Genomic DNA, 15866 nt, shown 5'->3' with positions numbered 1-15866 from the left:
GGTTTCTCTTCAATATGAATTGTTTTATGTCTAGTAAGGTATGAGCATTGAATAAAAGCTTTGCCACATTCTTCACATTTGTAGGGTTTCTCTCCAGTATGAATTGTTTTGTGTCTAGTAAGGTGTGACGACTGGTTAAATGCTTTCCCACATTCTTCACATTTGTAGGGTTTCTCTACAGAATGAATTATGTTTAGTAAGGGTTGAGAAATTGTTAAAAGCTTTGCCACATTCATCACATTTGTAGGGTTTCTTGCCAGTATGAATTCTCTTATGTTTCCTAAGGGTTGAGAAATTGTTAAAAGCTTTGCCACATTCTTCACATTTGTAGGGTTTCTCCCCAGTATGAATTATCTTATGTTTCATAAGGGTTGAGGAACTGTTAAAAGCTTTGCCACATTCTTCACATTTGTAGGGTTTCTCCCCAGTATGAATTATCTTATGTTTCATAAGGGTTGAGAAATTGTTAAAAGCTTTGCCACATTCTTCACATTTGTAGGGTTTCTCTCCAGTATGAATTATCTTATGTTTCATAAGAGTTGAGGAATTGTTAAAAGCTTTGCCACATTCTTCACATTTGTATGGTTTCTTCCCAGTATGAATTATCTTATGTTTTCTAAGGGCTGAAAAATGCTTAAAAGCTTTACCACATTCTTCACATTTGCAGGGTTTCTCACCAGTATGAATTACTTTATGTTCAGTAAGTTTTGAGGACCACTTAAAAGCTTTACCACATTCTTCACATTTGTAGGGTTTCTCCCCGGTATGAATTATTTTATGTTTCAGAAGGGCTGAGAAATTGTTAAAAGCTTTGCCACATTCTTCACATTTGTACAATTTCTCCCTAGTATGAATTAGCTTATGTTTCTTAAGGGTTGAGGGATTGTTAAAATCTTTGCCACATTCTTCACATTTGTAGGGTTTCTCCCCAGTATGAATTACTTTATGTCTCGTAAGGTGTGAGGACTGCTTAAAAGCTTTGCCACATTGTTCACATTTGTATGGTTTCTTCCCAGTATGAATTATCTTATGTTTCATAAGGGTTGAGGAATTGTTAAAAGCTTTGCCACATTCTTCACATTTGTAGGGTTTCTTTCCAGTATGAATTATCTTATGTTTTCTAAGGGCTGAGAAATGCTTAAAAGCTTTGCCACATTCTTCACATTTGCAGGGTTTCTCTCCAGTGTGAATTACCTTATGTAAAGTAAGTTTTGACAACCACTTAAAAGCTTTACCACATTCTTCACATTTGTAGGGTTTCTCTCCACTATGAATTATCTCATGTTTTCTAAGGGTTGAGGACTGGCTAAAAGCTTTGCCACATTCTTCACATTTGTAGGGTTTCTTTCCAGTGTGAATTACCTTATGTTTTCTAAGGGCTGAGAAATGCTTAAAAGCTTTGCCACATTCTTCACATTTGCAGGGTTTCTCTCCAGTATGAATTACCTTATGTAAAGTAAGTTTTGAGGACCACTTAAAAGCTTTACCACATTCTTCACATTTGTAGGGTTTTTCCCCAGTATGAATGATCTTATGTTTCATAACGGTGGAAAAATTGTTAAAAGCTTTGCCACATTCTTCACATTTGTACAATTTCTCCCTAGTATGAATTACCTTATGTTTTCTGAGGGCTGGGAAATGCTTAAAAGCTTTGCCACATTCTTCACATTTGCAGGGTTTCTCTCCAGTATGAATTACCTTATGTAAAGTAAGTTTTGAGGACCACTTAAAAGCTTTACCACATTCTTCACATTTGTAGGGTTTCTCTCCAGTATGAATTATCACATGTTTTCTAAGGGTTGAGGACTGGCTGAAAGCTTTGCCACATTCTTCACATTTGTATGGTTTCTTTCCAGTGTGAATTATCTTATGTCTTCTAAGGGCTGAGAAATGGTTAAAAGCTTTGCCACACTCTTCACATTTGTAGGGTTTCTCTCCAGTATGAATTGCTTTATGTCTAGTAAGGTGTGAGGATTGCCTGAAAGCTTTGCCACATTCTTCACATTTGTATGGTTTCCTACCAGTATGAATTATCTTATGTTTCATAAGGGTTGAGGACTGGCTAAAAGCTTTGCCACATTCTTCACATTTGTACAATTTCTCTCTAGTATGAATTACTTTATGTTTTCTAAGGGCTGAGAAATGCTTAAAAGCTTTGCCACATTCTTCACATTTGCAAGGTTTCTCTGCAGTATGAATTACCTTATGTAAAGTAAGTTTTGATGACCACCTAAAAGCTTTACCACATTCTTCACATTTGTAGGGTTTCTCTCCAGTATGAATTATCACATGTTTTCTAAGGGTTGAGGACTGGCTGAAAGCTTTGCCACATTCTTCACATTTGTAGGGTTTCTTTCCAGTGTGAATTATCTTATGTCTTCTAAGGGTTGAGAAATGGTTAAAAGCTTTGCCACATTCTTCACATTTGTAGGGTTTCTCCCCAGTATGAATTGCTTTATGTCTAGTAAGGTGTGAGGATTGCCTAAAAGCTTTGCCACATTCTTCACATTTGTATGGTTTCTTCCCAGTATGAATTATCTTATGCTTCATAAGGGTTGAGGAACTGTTAAAAGCTTTGCCACATTCATCACATTTGTAGGGTTTCTTTCCAGTGTGAATTATCTTATGTTTTTTAAGCGTTGAGGACTGGCTAAAAGCTTTGCCACATTCTTCACATTTGCAGGGTTTCTCTCCAGTATGAACTACCATATGTATAGTAAGTTTTGAGGACCACTTAAAAGCTTTACCACATTCTTCACATTTGTAGGGTTTCTCTCCAGTATGAATTTTCTCATGTTTTCTAAGGGCTGAGAAATGGTTAAAAGTTTTGCCACAATCTTCACATTTGTAGGGTTTCTCTGCAGTATGAATTATCTTACATTCATTAAAATTTGAGGACCCCTTAAAAGCTCTGCTACATTCTTCACATTTGTAGGTTTTCTCTCCAGTATGAATTCTCTTATGGTCAGTAAGATTTGAGGACTGGTTAAAAGGTTTGCCACATTCTTCACATCTGAAGTGTATCTCTCCAGTATGAATTATCTTATGTTTAGTGAACGCTGAAGAGAAGTTAAAGGCTTTGCCACATTTCTTACATTTGTAGGGTCTGTCTGCAGTATGAATTATCTTATGTTTAATAAAGGTTGAGAACCATTTAAAGGCTTTGCCACGTTCTTCACATTTGTAGATATTCTCTTTAGTATGAATTCTCTTATGTTGAATTAAGTGTGAAAGCATGAGAAATGATTTGCTACATTTTATACATTTGAAAGTTTTCTTTTTAGTGTGTCTAACCTTATTTCTATTTGAGTTTGAATATTTATGAACGACTTTCATGTCTTTGTTACACTGAAATATTTTTCTCTGGGTAGTTGTCCTACAATGGTTAAGTTTATTATAACCTTCTTTGTGCATCTTACACTCATTGGCACTTTTACAATCTTTTCTTAATTGTAAATTCTTACGTCCACATCTTGTATATGTTCTCAGTATTACTTCTTGGAAACAATCTTTCATGCTCTGATCTGGCCAAAGGTCTTGTGTAAAATGAGAACGCGTAACTGGAGGAAATAAAAGTAACAAATTATTCCACTTGCTAGACTCAAATATACTTTACAAATCTAACGTATAAAATTATAAAAACCACAAAAGCAAGATGGCACAGTAAAATAGGACAGGCTCTAATTTCTTCATAGACATATAAATGTAACAAAAACACACTAACCAAAATACATTTGTGGAAAAGTTATAAATGAGTTAAGTGTATAGAGTACCCCAAGTAAGTACAGTGTAAAGAGCCACACAGAAGGAAAGAGAAGTCTGTTACAGTTTCCCAATGCAGCTCTTCCTGCTCCCCAAAACAACACAGGGACTTTAGAAGTAAACTGATGGCTGGGAATAGCACCTCACACCTGTAATTCCAGCACTTTTGGAGGCCGAGGTAAGTGGATTACCTGAGATCAAGAGTTCAAGACCAGCCTGGCCAAAATGGAAAAACTTCATCTCTACTAAAAATTCAAAAATTAGCCAGCTGTGGTGGCACATGTCTGTAGTCCCAGCTACTCAGGAGGCTGAGGCAATCACTTGAACTTGGGAGGTAGAGATCGCAGTGAGATGAGATTATGCTAGTGCACTCCAGCCTGTGTGACAGAGTGAGACTCTGTCTCAAAAAAAGAAAAAAATAATAATAAATTGCCAACTCCTGGTTTACTCTTTAAAGACAAATAAAACAGTGGTACATACATATTTATTTCTGGCTTCTAGGGGCCTTTCTAGACACTGGTTTTTGTCTCTCATGACATAAAGTGCTGAAAGAAATGGTGGCATACTTTAAAATGACAGCTTGAGTCTGCTGAGACCAAAGTTAGATGTTATAGCAGCAAAGAATATAGTACCACACACAAAAAAATAGATGTAGCAAGTGATTACTACTGAGAAGAAACATGAATAACTTTTTTTATCAAAACAAACAAAAAAATAACACACACACACAATTTCAGACAAGATGCATTCTAAGAACATGTTTGACAGACTCCCAGAATCTCTGGCCAAGACAACTGGCTTCAGACTATTCCAGGACAAGGCTACATTATGAAGATTGCAACAGGTAGATTTTTTGATGTACAAATTTTAATCAACGATTACAATGTATATAGAATATTAGGACAACACGGCCCAATCAAAAAAAGTATAAAATTTTTACAAAGCAACCATAAAACAATGAAGATTAATTAATTTTAAAATTTTCAAATGAATTATAACACTGAATGAGAGAAACAGGAACACAGACCACTATAAAAAATTGAAAAAAATGAGGATACCTCTTCCCCTAATGGCGTGAGGTAATTCATGAAAATGGCTTGCTATTCACCTAAGCCCGAGAACCCCACAATATCACACTAAACAAGAGGTTCATAAGGGCTATTCTTATGTAAGACAAAATAAACTTTAAAGCAACCGCAGTTAAAAAAGACAAAGAGGGGCCGGGCGCGGTGGCTCAAGCCTGTAATCCCAGCACTTTGGGAGGCCGAGGCGGGTGGATCACAAGGTCAGGAGATCGAGACTATCCTGGCTAACATGGTGAAACCCCGTCTCTACTAAAAATACAAAAAACTAGCCGGGCGTGGTGGCGGGCGCCTGTAGTCTCAGCTACTTGGGAGGCTGAGGCGGGAGAATGGCGTGAACCCGGGAGGCGGAGCTTGCAGTGAGCCGAGATCACGCCACTGCACTCCAGCCTGGGAGACACAGCGAGACTCCGTCTCAGAAAAAAAAAAAAAAAAAAAAGACAAACAGGGACATTATACAATGGTAAAAGGCCTTGTCCAACAGGAATATATCACAGTCCTAAACATATATGCACCTAACACTGGAGCTCCCAAATTTATAAAACAATTACTAGTAGACCTAATAAATGAGATAGACACCAACAAAATAATAGTGAGGACTTCAATACTCCACTAACAGCACCAGACAGGTCATCAAGACTGAAAGTCAACAAATAAACAATGGATTTATACTATACCTTGGATCAAATGGACTTAACAAATATATACAGAACATTCCATCCAACAACTGCAGAATATATATTCTATTCAACAGCACACAAAACTTTCTCCAAATAGACCATATGATAGGCCCCAAAATGAACAAGAAATTTAAGAGAATTGAAATTATATCAAGCACTCTCTCAGACTACAGTGGAATAAAAGTGGAATTCAACTCCAAAAGGAACCTTCAAAACCATGCAAATACATGTAAATTTAAAAACCTGCTCCTGAATAATCATGGGGTCAAATATGAAATCAAAATGGAAATTTAAAAAATTCTTCAAACTCAACAACACAAGTGACACAACCTATCAAAACCTCTAGGATACAGCAAAGGCAATGCTAAGAGGAAAGTTCATAGCCCTAAACGCCTACATCAAAACATCTGAAAGAGCACAAACTGACACACTAAGTTCACACTTCAAAGAACTAGAGAAACAGGGACAAACCAAACCCAAACCCAGAAGAAGAAAAAAAATAAAATCAGAGCCGAATGAAATGAAATTGAAATAAACATACAAAAACCAAAAGAAAAACCTGGCTCCTTAAAAAGATAAATACAATTGACAGACCATTAGCAAGATTAACCAAGAAAAAAAGAAAATCCAAATAACCTCGATAAGACAGGAAACAGGAGATACTACGTCTGACACCACGGAAATACAAAAGGTCATTCAAGCCTGCTATGAACACCTTTAAGTACACTAACTAGAAAACCTAAAAGAAATGGGTAAATTTCTGGAAAAATGCAACCCAACCAGCTTAAATCAGGAAGAATTAGATACCCTGATCAGACCAATAACAAACAGCGAGATTGAAAAGGTAATTTAAAAATTACCAACAAAAAAAGTGTAGAACCAGGCAGAATTTAGTAGAATTCTACCAGACATTCAAAGAAGAATTGGAAAGGCCGGGCCCGGTGGCTCAGGCTTGTCATCCCAGCACTTTGGGAGGCCAAGGCGGGCAGATCACGAGGTCAGGAGATCGAGACCATCCTGGCTAACACAGTGAAATCCCGTCTCTACTAAAAATACAAAAAATTGGCTGGGCGTGGTGGTGGGCGCCTGTAGTCCCAGCTACTCGGGAGGCTGAGGCAGGAGAATGGCGAGAACCCGGGAGGCGGAGCTTGCAGTGCGTCGAGATCGCGCCACTGCACTCCAGCCTGGGTGACAGAGCAAGACTCTGTCTCAAAAAAAAAAAAAGAAAAAGAAAAAAAAAAAAAAGAAAAACAAAGAAGAATTGGTACCACCAATGCTGTTGACACTATTCCACAAGATAGAGGAAGAGGGAGCCCTTCCTAATTCATTCTGTGAAGCCAGCATCACCCTAAAACCAGAAAAGGGCATTAACCAAAAAAGAAAACCACAGACTAATGTCCCTGATGAAACAGATGCTTTTTAAAAGCCTTAACAAAACACTAGCTAACTGAATCCAACATATCAAAAAGAGAATCCATGATCAAATGGGTTTAATACCAGTGGTGCAGGGATGGTTTAACAAATGCAAGTCAATAAATGTGACATACCACATAGAAAGAAATAAAAACAAAAATCACATGATCATCTCAATAGATGCAGAAAAAGCATTCAACAAAATCCCTTTATGATTAAAACTCTTAACAAAACTGGCATACAAGGGACATACATCAATGTAATAAAAGCCATCGGGCCGGGCGTGGTGGCTCAAGCCTGTAATCCCAGCACTTTGGGAGGCCGAGACGGGCAGATCACAAGGTCAGGAGATCGAGACCATGCTGGCCAACACGGTGAAACTCCGTCTCTACTAAAAATATAAAAAAAAATTAGCTAGGCGTGGTGGTGGCGCCTGTAGTCCCAGCTACTCGGGAGGCTGAGGCAGGAGAATGGCGTAAACCCACGAGACGGAGCTTGCAGTGAGCTGAGATCCGGCCACTGCACTCCAGCCTGGGGGACAGAGGCAGACTCCATCTCAAAAAATAAATATATAAATAAAAGGCATCTATGACAAACCCAGAGCCAACATAATACTGAATGAGGAGAATTTGAAAGCATTCCCTCTGAGAACTGGAACAAGACAAGGATATCCACTCTCGACACGCTTCTTCAACAGAGTACTCGAAGTCTTAGCCAGAGCACGCAGAAAAGAGAAAGACATAAAGGGCATCAAAATTGGTAAAGAGGAAGTAAAGCTGTCACTGTTTGCTGATGATATGACTGTTTACTCTGAAAACCCTAGACTTTTCAAGAAAGCTCCTAGAAGTGATAATTCAGCAAAGTCTTCAGATACAAAATTAATATATACAAATCAGTAGCTCTTCTATACACCAACAGCGACCAAGCAGAGAGTCAAATCAAGAACTCAACCCCTTTTACAATAGCTGTGAAAAAAAAAAAAAAACCCAAAAACTTAAGAATATACCTAACCAAGCAGGTAAAAGACCTCTACAAGGAAAACTACAAAACACTGCTAAAAGAAATCACAGATGACACAAACAAATGGAAACACAGCCCATGCCCATGGATGGATAGAATCAATATTGTGAAAATGACCACACTGCCAAAAGAAATCTACAAATTCAACGCAATTTCCATCAAAATACCATCATCATTCTTCACAGAATTAGAAAAAAATGATTCTAAAATTCATGTGGAACAAAAAAAAAGGACTGCATAGCCAAAGCAAGACTAAGCAAAAAGAACAAATCTGAACAAATCACATTACCTGACTTCAAGCTATACTATAAACCCAGTCACGAAAATAGCATGGTACTGATATAAAAATAGGCACATAAACCAATGGAAAATAATACAGAACCCAGAAATAAACCCAAATACTCACAGCCAACTGAACTTTGACAAAGCAAACAAAAACATAAAGTGGGTAAAGGATACTCTTTTCTTTTTTTCTGACACGGAGTTTTGCTCTGTTGCCCAAGCTACAGTGCAGTGGCACAATCTCAGCTCACCACAACCTGTCTCCCAGATTCCAGCAATTCTCCTCCCTCAGCCTCCCGAGTAGCTAGGATTTCAGGCACCCGCCACTGCACCTGGCTAATTTTTGCATTTTTAGCAGAGATGGGGTTTCACCACCTTGGTCAGGCTGGTCTTGAACTCCTGACCTCATGATCCACCCACCTTAGCCTCCCAAAGTGTTGGGATTACAGGCATGCGCCACCGCGCCCAGCCAAGGATACTCTTTTCAACAAATGGTGCTGGGATAATTGGCTAGCCACATGTAGGAGAATAAAACTAGATCCTCATTTTTTACTTTATACAAAAATCAACTCAAGATGGATTAAGGACATAAATCTAAGACCTGAAACTATAAAAATTCTAGAAGATAACATTGGAAAAACCCTTTCAGACATTGGCTTAGACAAGGATTTCATAATCAATGAGAACCCAAAAGCAAATGCAATTAAAACAAAGATAAATTAGGGAGGGTTCTCTATCTTGTGGAATAGTGTCAAAATGGGGACTTAATTACACTAAAGAGCTTTTGCAAGGCAAAAGAAACAGCAGAGTAGGCTGGGCGCAGTGGCTCAAGCCTGTAATCCCAGTACTTTGGGAGGCCCAGACGGGCGGATCACGAGGTCAGGAGATCGAGACCATCCTGGCTAACACGGTGAAACCCCATCTCTACTAAAAAACACAAAAAAGTAGCTGGGCGAGGTGGCGGGCGCCTGTAGTCCCAGCTACTCAGGAGGCTGAGGCAGGAGAATGGCGTAAACCCGGGAGGCGGAGCTTGCAGTGAGCTGAGATCCGGCCACTGCACTCCAGCCTGGGCGACAGACAGAGACTCTGTCTCAAAAAAAAAAAAGAAACAGCAGAGTGAAGAGACAACCTACAGATGAAAAAATGCTCAACATCACTAATCATCAGGGAAATGCAAATCAAAACCACAATATGATACCACCTTACTCCTGCAAGAATGGCCATAATAAAAAAAAAAATCAAAAACCAGATGTTGGTGTGGATGTGGTGATCAGGGAACACTTCTACACTGCTGGTGGGAATGTAAATTAGTACAACCACTATGGAAAACAGTGTGGAGATTCTTTTTTTTTTTTTTTTTTTTTTTTTGAGACGGAGTCTGGCTCTGTTGCCCAGGCTGGAGTGCAGTGGCCGGATCTCAGCTCTTTGCAAGCCCCGCCTCCCGGGTTCACGCCATTCTCCTGCCTCAGCCTCCCGAGTAGCTGGGAGTAAAGGCGCTCACCACCTCGCCCGGCCAATTTTTTTTGTATTTTTAGTAGAGACGGGGTTTCACTGTGTTAGCCAGGATGGTCTCGATTTCCTGACCTCGTGATCCGCCCGTCTCGGCCTCCCAACGTGCTGGGATTACAGGCTTGAGCCACCGCGCCCGGCGAGATTCCTAAAGAACTAAAAGTCATACTACCATTTGACCCAGCAGTCCCACTACTGGGTATCTACCTAGAGGAAAATAAGTCATTATATGAAAAAGATACTTGCACACATGTTTATAGCAGCACAATTCACAATAGCAAAATCATGTAACCAACCCAAATGCCCACTGCCCATTAATCAATGAGTAGATAAACAAACTGTGATACCACATAGATAGATAGATAGATAGATAGATAGATAGATAGATAGATATATGATGGAACACTACTCAGCCATAAAATGGAATAAATTAATGGCATTCACAGAAACATGGATGAGACTGGAGACTATCATTCTAAGTGAAGTAACTCAGAAATGGAAAACCAAACATCTTATGTTCTCACTGATATGTGAGAACTAAACTATGAGGATGCAAAGGCGTAAGAATGATACAGTGGACTTTGGGGACATGCGGGGAAGAGTGGGAGGGAAACGAGGGATAAAAGACTACAAATAGGATGCAGTGTATACAGCTCGGGTGATGGGTGCACAAAACTCCCACAAATCACCACTAAAGAACTTACTCATGTAACTAAACACCACTTATACCCCAATAACTTATGAAAAATAAATAAAGTAGTACACAGGTTACTTGAAGAGGAAAAAAAAACAGCTTTCCAAATTTTGATGTAATAAAAGAAAAGAAATATGCTTTTTTTTTTTTTTTTTTTTTTGACAGAGTTGCCCAGGCTGGAGTGCAATGGTGGGATCTCGGCTAACCACAACCTCCACCTCCCAGGTTCAAGTGATTCTCCTGCATCAGCCTCCTGAGTAGCTGGGATTACAGGCATGTACCACCATGCCTGGCTACTTTTGTATTTTTAGTAGAGATGAGGCTTCTCCATGTTGGTCAGGCTGGTCTCAAACTTCAGGCTGGTCTCAAACTCCAGGCCTCAGGTAATCCACCCACCTTGGCCTCCCAAAGTGCTGGGATTACAGGCATGAGCCACCGCGCCCGGCTGAAAAAATATTTTTAATCCATAATACTTGATCAGAAATTATTTTATTTTAAAAACAATAAAAAACAAAGACTTTCCAAAATGAACGCTAAGGGTGTTCATCAATCGCTACTAGCACAGTTTAAAAAAACAAAAAATGCTACATTGTGGACAGGCACAGTGGTTCACGCCTATAATCCTTCACATTTAGGAGGCCAAGGCAGTCGGATAACTTGAGACCAGGAGTTCAAGATCAGCCTAAAAACATAGTGAGACTCTGCATATATAACAAGAAAAATGCTAAAATGAGTCTTTTATGTTGAAAAATAAAATGATGCTAGATAGCATCAAAAAAGCATATATAAATATATAGCTTTCTATTAAATGTAATTGTAGAGACATATATAGAAAAAAAGAAATGCTAAAATGAGTATTTTATATTGAAAATAAAATGATGCTAGACAGTATCAAAAATCCATATATATATATATAGCTTTCTATTAAATGTAAATATACAGACACATATAAAAAAAGAAATGCTAAAATGAGTTTTTTACGTTGAAAATAAAATGATAGATAGCATCAGAAAACATATAAATATATAGTTTTCTGTTAAAGGTAAATATACAGCTACATATAAAATTTCTTACTAAAATAATAGTACATAAAACCCTTAAAATTCTTCTATAGAATATAAAAACAAAATATAAATCTGCATAAATCTGAATACACAATATGAAATAATTTATAATTTAAATTATAAAAATTTATAATATTAATAGCAAACTAGAAAATATAGTTTTTTGTTCAACTGAAGTTATGAAATTAAAACATATTGATTTAATCTTAAGATATTTTACATAATGTCCATTTTTCAAGATAACTACAAAAACTTTATAGAAACTATGCAAAACAAAATAAGCAAAGTGTGCCACTACAGAATTAAACAAAAAATAGTTAAACAAGAAATGAGAAAAAACAGGTTTTAAAAAAACCATATAAAACATAACAATGAAACTGGTATGTAATTTTCTTTCTTTTTTTTTTTTTTTTTGAAGTGGAGTCTCACTCTGTTGCCCAGGCTGGTAAGCAGGGGCATGATCTCAGCACACCACAACCTGCGCCTCCGGGTTCAACTGATTCTCCTGCCTCAGCCTCCTGAGTAGCACGCCACCATGCCTGGCTAATTTTTGTATTTTTAGTAGAGATGGGGTATCACTATGTTGGCCAGGCTAGTCTTGAACTCCTGACCTTGTGATCTGCCCGCTTTGGTCTCCCAAAGTGCTGGGATTACAGGCATGAGTCACCGTGCCCGGCATAACTTTATTTCTTTAAGAAATCATTTTAAATATAAATTTATTAAACTACTTAATAAAAAGAAATGAAATTCCAGGACTTTGGGAGGCCAAGGTGGGCTGATTACCTGATTTCAGGAGTTTGAGACCAGCCTGGGCAACAAGGCAAAAACCCTGTTTCTAACACAGAAGAAAAAAGGGGGGGGGGGGACAACAACAACAACTAGTTGGGTTTAATGGCACGTGCCTGTAACCGAGCTACTTAAAAGGTTGAAACTAGAGGATTATCTGAGTTTGAGAGACTGAGGCTGCAGCTCACGGCCATTATCACACCATTGCAAACCAGCCTGGTTGACAGAGTGAGACCCTATTTCATTGATTAATTAATTAATTAAAAGAAAAAGAAAGAAGATGCCTGAGTGGCTTAAGAAAAAAAGCATATGATATGTTCCTACAAGAGACCAATTTTAGTACTGAGTCAAATAGTGTGTAAGTAACAGAATGGAAAAAAATCTGTATTTCATGCAAATAGCCACAATTGGGTGAGGTAGTCATAACTATATTAGATACAATATGCTTTAAGTCAAGTACTAGTATGAGACAAAGAATGTTATTATATAGGCCGGGCGCGGTGGCTCAAGCCTGTAATCCCAGCACTTTGGGAGGCCGAGGCGGGTGGATCACGAGGTCAGGAGACCGAGACTATCCTGGCTAACACGGTGAAACCCCGTCTCTACTAAAAATACAAAAAACTAGCCGGGCGTGGTGGCGGGTGCCTGTAGTCTCAGCTATTTGGGAGGCTGAGGCGGGAGAATGGCGTGAACCCGGGAGGCGGAGCTTGCAGTGAGCCAGAGCTTGCAGTGAGCCAAGATCACGCCACTGCACTCCAGCCTGGGAGACACAGCGAGACTCCGTCTCAAAAAAAAAAAAAAAAAAAAAAAAAGAATGTTATTTTATAATAGTAAAATGGGTCAATTTACCAGGGATCTATAACCATTATATTTATATGTACAGGTAGGTATAACAAAGGGCTCCAAAATATATAAATATTGACAAAAGTGAAGCAAGAAATACATAGCAACATAATAGCTGCAGACACTGAGACCCCATTATCAATAATAAATAATAAATAGAAAATTCATGTAAAAGATTAAGAAAACAAAATGTAGATAACATTATAGATTGTAGTATTTTGCATACAGAGAAATATCTGAGAGTAGATAATTTATAAAGAAAAAAGGTTTATTTGGCTCACAGTTCAGCAGACTGTACAAGAAGTACGTGCCTGTATCTGTTTCTGGTGAGGGTCTCAGGAAGCTTTTGATCATAGTGGAAGGTGAAGAAGAACTGGACATATCACACGGTAAAAGATAGAGCAAGTGTGAGGTAAAAGAGCCAGGTTCTTCTAACATAGTTTCTCAAAATTATACAGATATTTGTGTGTCCCCAATAACAATGGAAAAGCAGTCAGATTGTGGAGTCCCTTATATGCCATGAACACGACTTTGGCTCTCATTGTAAACTTGAAGAGAGATCACCAAAACGAAAATAGAATCCTTAGAGAACTTTAAAGCATAAGACAGAAGATGCCTCTACGTGATAGTAAAATTTAAGAAATCTCAGTCTTCTCAGAAACTACTTCCTTTGGAGCACATCTTCTCAGGTCACATATTAAGAACTGGCTTTCTCCTTGACCTCTGGACCTCTCATCTGTGGTGTTTGTTGTATTCACTCTCACATACCTGGGGGTTTAGTTACCATCTCATGTCTCTTCATATTCCAAGACTCTTTCCCTTGCTTCAGACAAGCTATCAAGTCTAGCTTAGAGACAGCAATACCTGTTTTATTAAAAATAAATAACACAAATATTGCTCATATTCCACAAATAATGTGCTCATTAAAGAGAATGTAATAGAATGTTCTAGTAAATTGATCCCCCAATACTAATTTATAACATACATTTCTAAATATTTAGAAAATATTTTCAATTTGTATAGGCCCTTAACTTTACTACCCGGTACTACTGACTCAAAAATTGGTGGTGGCAATGAGATTTTAAGGTGTGGGCAACTGTATTTTATGCCACTAAATTACTGCAATTTTCACTAATCTAGAGTGAAAAATACAGATCTGCTCAGAAATGTGAAATGTTCAGATAATAATGAAACATCTTTAAAAAATTCCTCTTGGCGGGAAGGGGAACATCACACACCGGGGCCTATCATGGGGAGGGGGGAGGGGGGAGGGATTGCATTGGGAGTTATACCTGATATAAATGACGAGTTGATGGGTGCTGACGAGTTGATGGGTGCAGCACACCAACATGGCACAAGTATACATATGTAACAATCCTGCACGTTATGCACATGTACCCTAGAACTTAAAGTATAATAATAATAATTAAAAAAAAAAAATTCCTCTTGGCCGGGTGCGGTGGCTCACACCTGTAATCCCAGCACTTTGGGAGGCCAAGGCGGGCGGATCACAATGTCAACAGATCAAGACCATCCTGGCCAACAAGGTGAAACCCTGTCTCTACTACAAATACAAAAAAAATTAGCCAGGTGTGGTGGCACATGCCTGTAGTCTCAGCTACTCGGGAGGCTGAGGCAGGAGAATCGCTTGAACCTGGGAGGCAGAGGTTGCAGTGAGCCAAGATTGCACCACTGCACTCCAGCCTAGGCAACAAGAGTGAAACTCCTCAAAAAAAAAAAAAAAAAAAATTTTCTGTCTACACTTACAAATCCCTGTTTTCAGAAAACTCATTTATGGTGAGCATAAATCACCAAAACACATTCTACAGAAAAGAGAAATGAAACCTATAGAATATAATAGGAATTGTTTAATTAAAATTATCCTCACCCAGGAAGACCAGGTTTCTGTAGTTCTCTAACATAACATCTCTATATAAAGTCTGCTGAGCCGTGTCCAGGCATTGCCACTCCTCCAGAGAGAATTCTATGGTCACATCCTGAAAAGTCAACGGTCCCTGAAAAAACAAACGAAACACACACATATATTTCCCAAGTGGCCACGGGCAGAATTTTTCATTTGACTCAAGATGAAATGATAGAATAAGAGAACAGGTTCTAACTTATTGGGATGACCAAACGTATCCACTAAAATAATTTTCAACACAGAAATATTCTCTAATGTATTCTCAAATTCTGAGAAAAAAGAATGCATAAGATCCGCAACACCAGTGTAGATAAGATACTTTTCTGGATAATAAAGTATAAAATTAAGGGCATGATAACAAACATGTATATTTTTTAGTGCTATATTTACATGATACAGAAGTCTTGTATATTTTTCAGATCAAAAAGACATGCTGAGTTAGAAGACACCTCTCAAATTTTAATGTGTACAATTAACTGGAGATCTTGTTATGCATATTTGTTTCATAAGATCTAGAATAAAGTCTGAGTTTCCGAATTTCTGACAAGTTCACCAGTAATGCCTGTTTTTGGCCCAAAAAAGAATCTTTTCTCAAACATTCACCAAGTAGAGGAGCCTGTTTTTCCCAGTTTTTCTGGCCTGTAAACAAAGATGAGAGACCTCATTTTCCAAAGATAGATACATGCAAAGAAAATCTAAGAAAGGCAGGTGCCAGATTAAATGTGATCACTGGTGCACATCAGCTGCATAAAGATACTTAAAAGGCTGGGCATAGTAGCTCATTCCTGTAATCCCAGCACTTTGGGA

The 15866-nt window shown here is 38.3% G+C and overlaps 1 protein-coding gene across 1 annotated transcript; it reads right to left on the bottom strand.

Annotated features, from left to right (window-relative positions):
- Window positions 1-156: 156 nt before the first annotated feature.
- On the bottom strand, window positions 157-15057 carry LOC695478 (uncharacterized). The gene is given in 5 exon segments (XM_077978652.1): window positions 157-821; window positions 903-2622; window positions 2707-3560; window positions 13904-13999; window positions 15024-15057. Coding segments are annotated over 5 exon segments (3369 nt in total).
- Window positions 15058-15866: the final 809 nt, after the last annotated feature.

Source organism: Macaca mulatta, chromosome 19, assembly GCF_049350105.2.
Source record: "Macaca mulatta isolate MMU2019108-1 chromosome 19, T2T-MMU8v2.0, whole genome shotgun sequence".
NCBI lineage: Eukaryota > Metazoa > Chordata > Mammalia > Primates > Cercopithecidae > Macaca > Macaca mulatta.
This window is presented reverse-complemented; position numbering and strand designations above follow the sequence as displayed.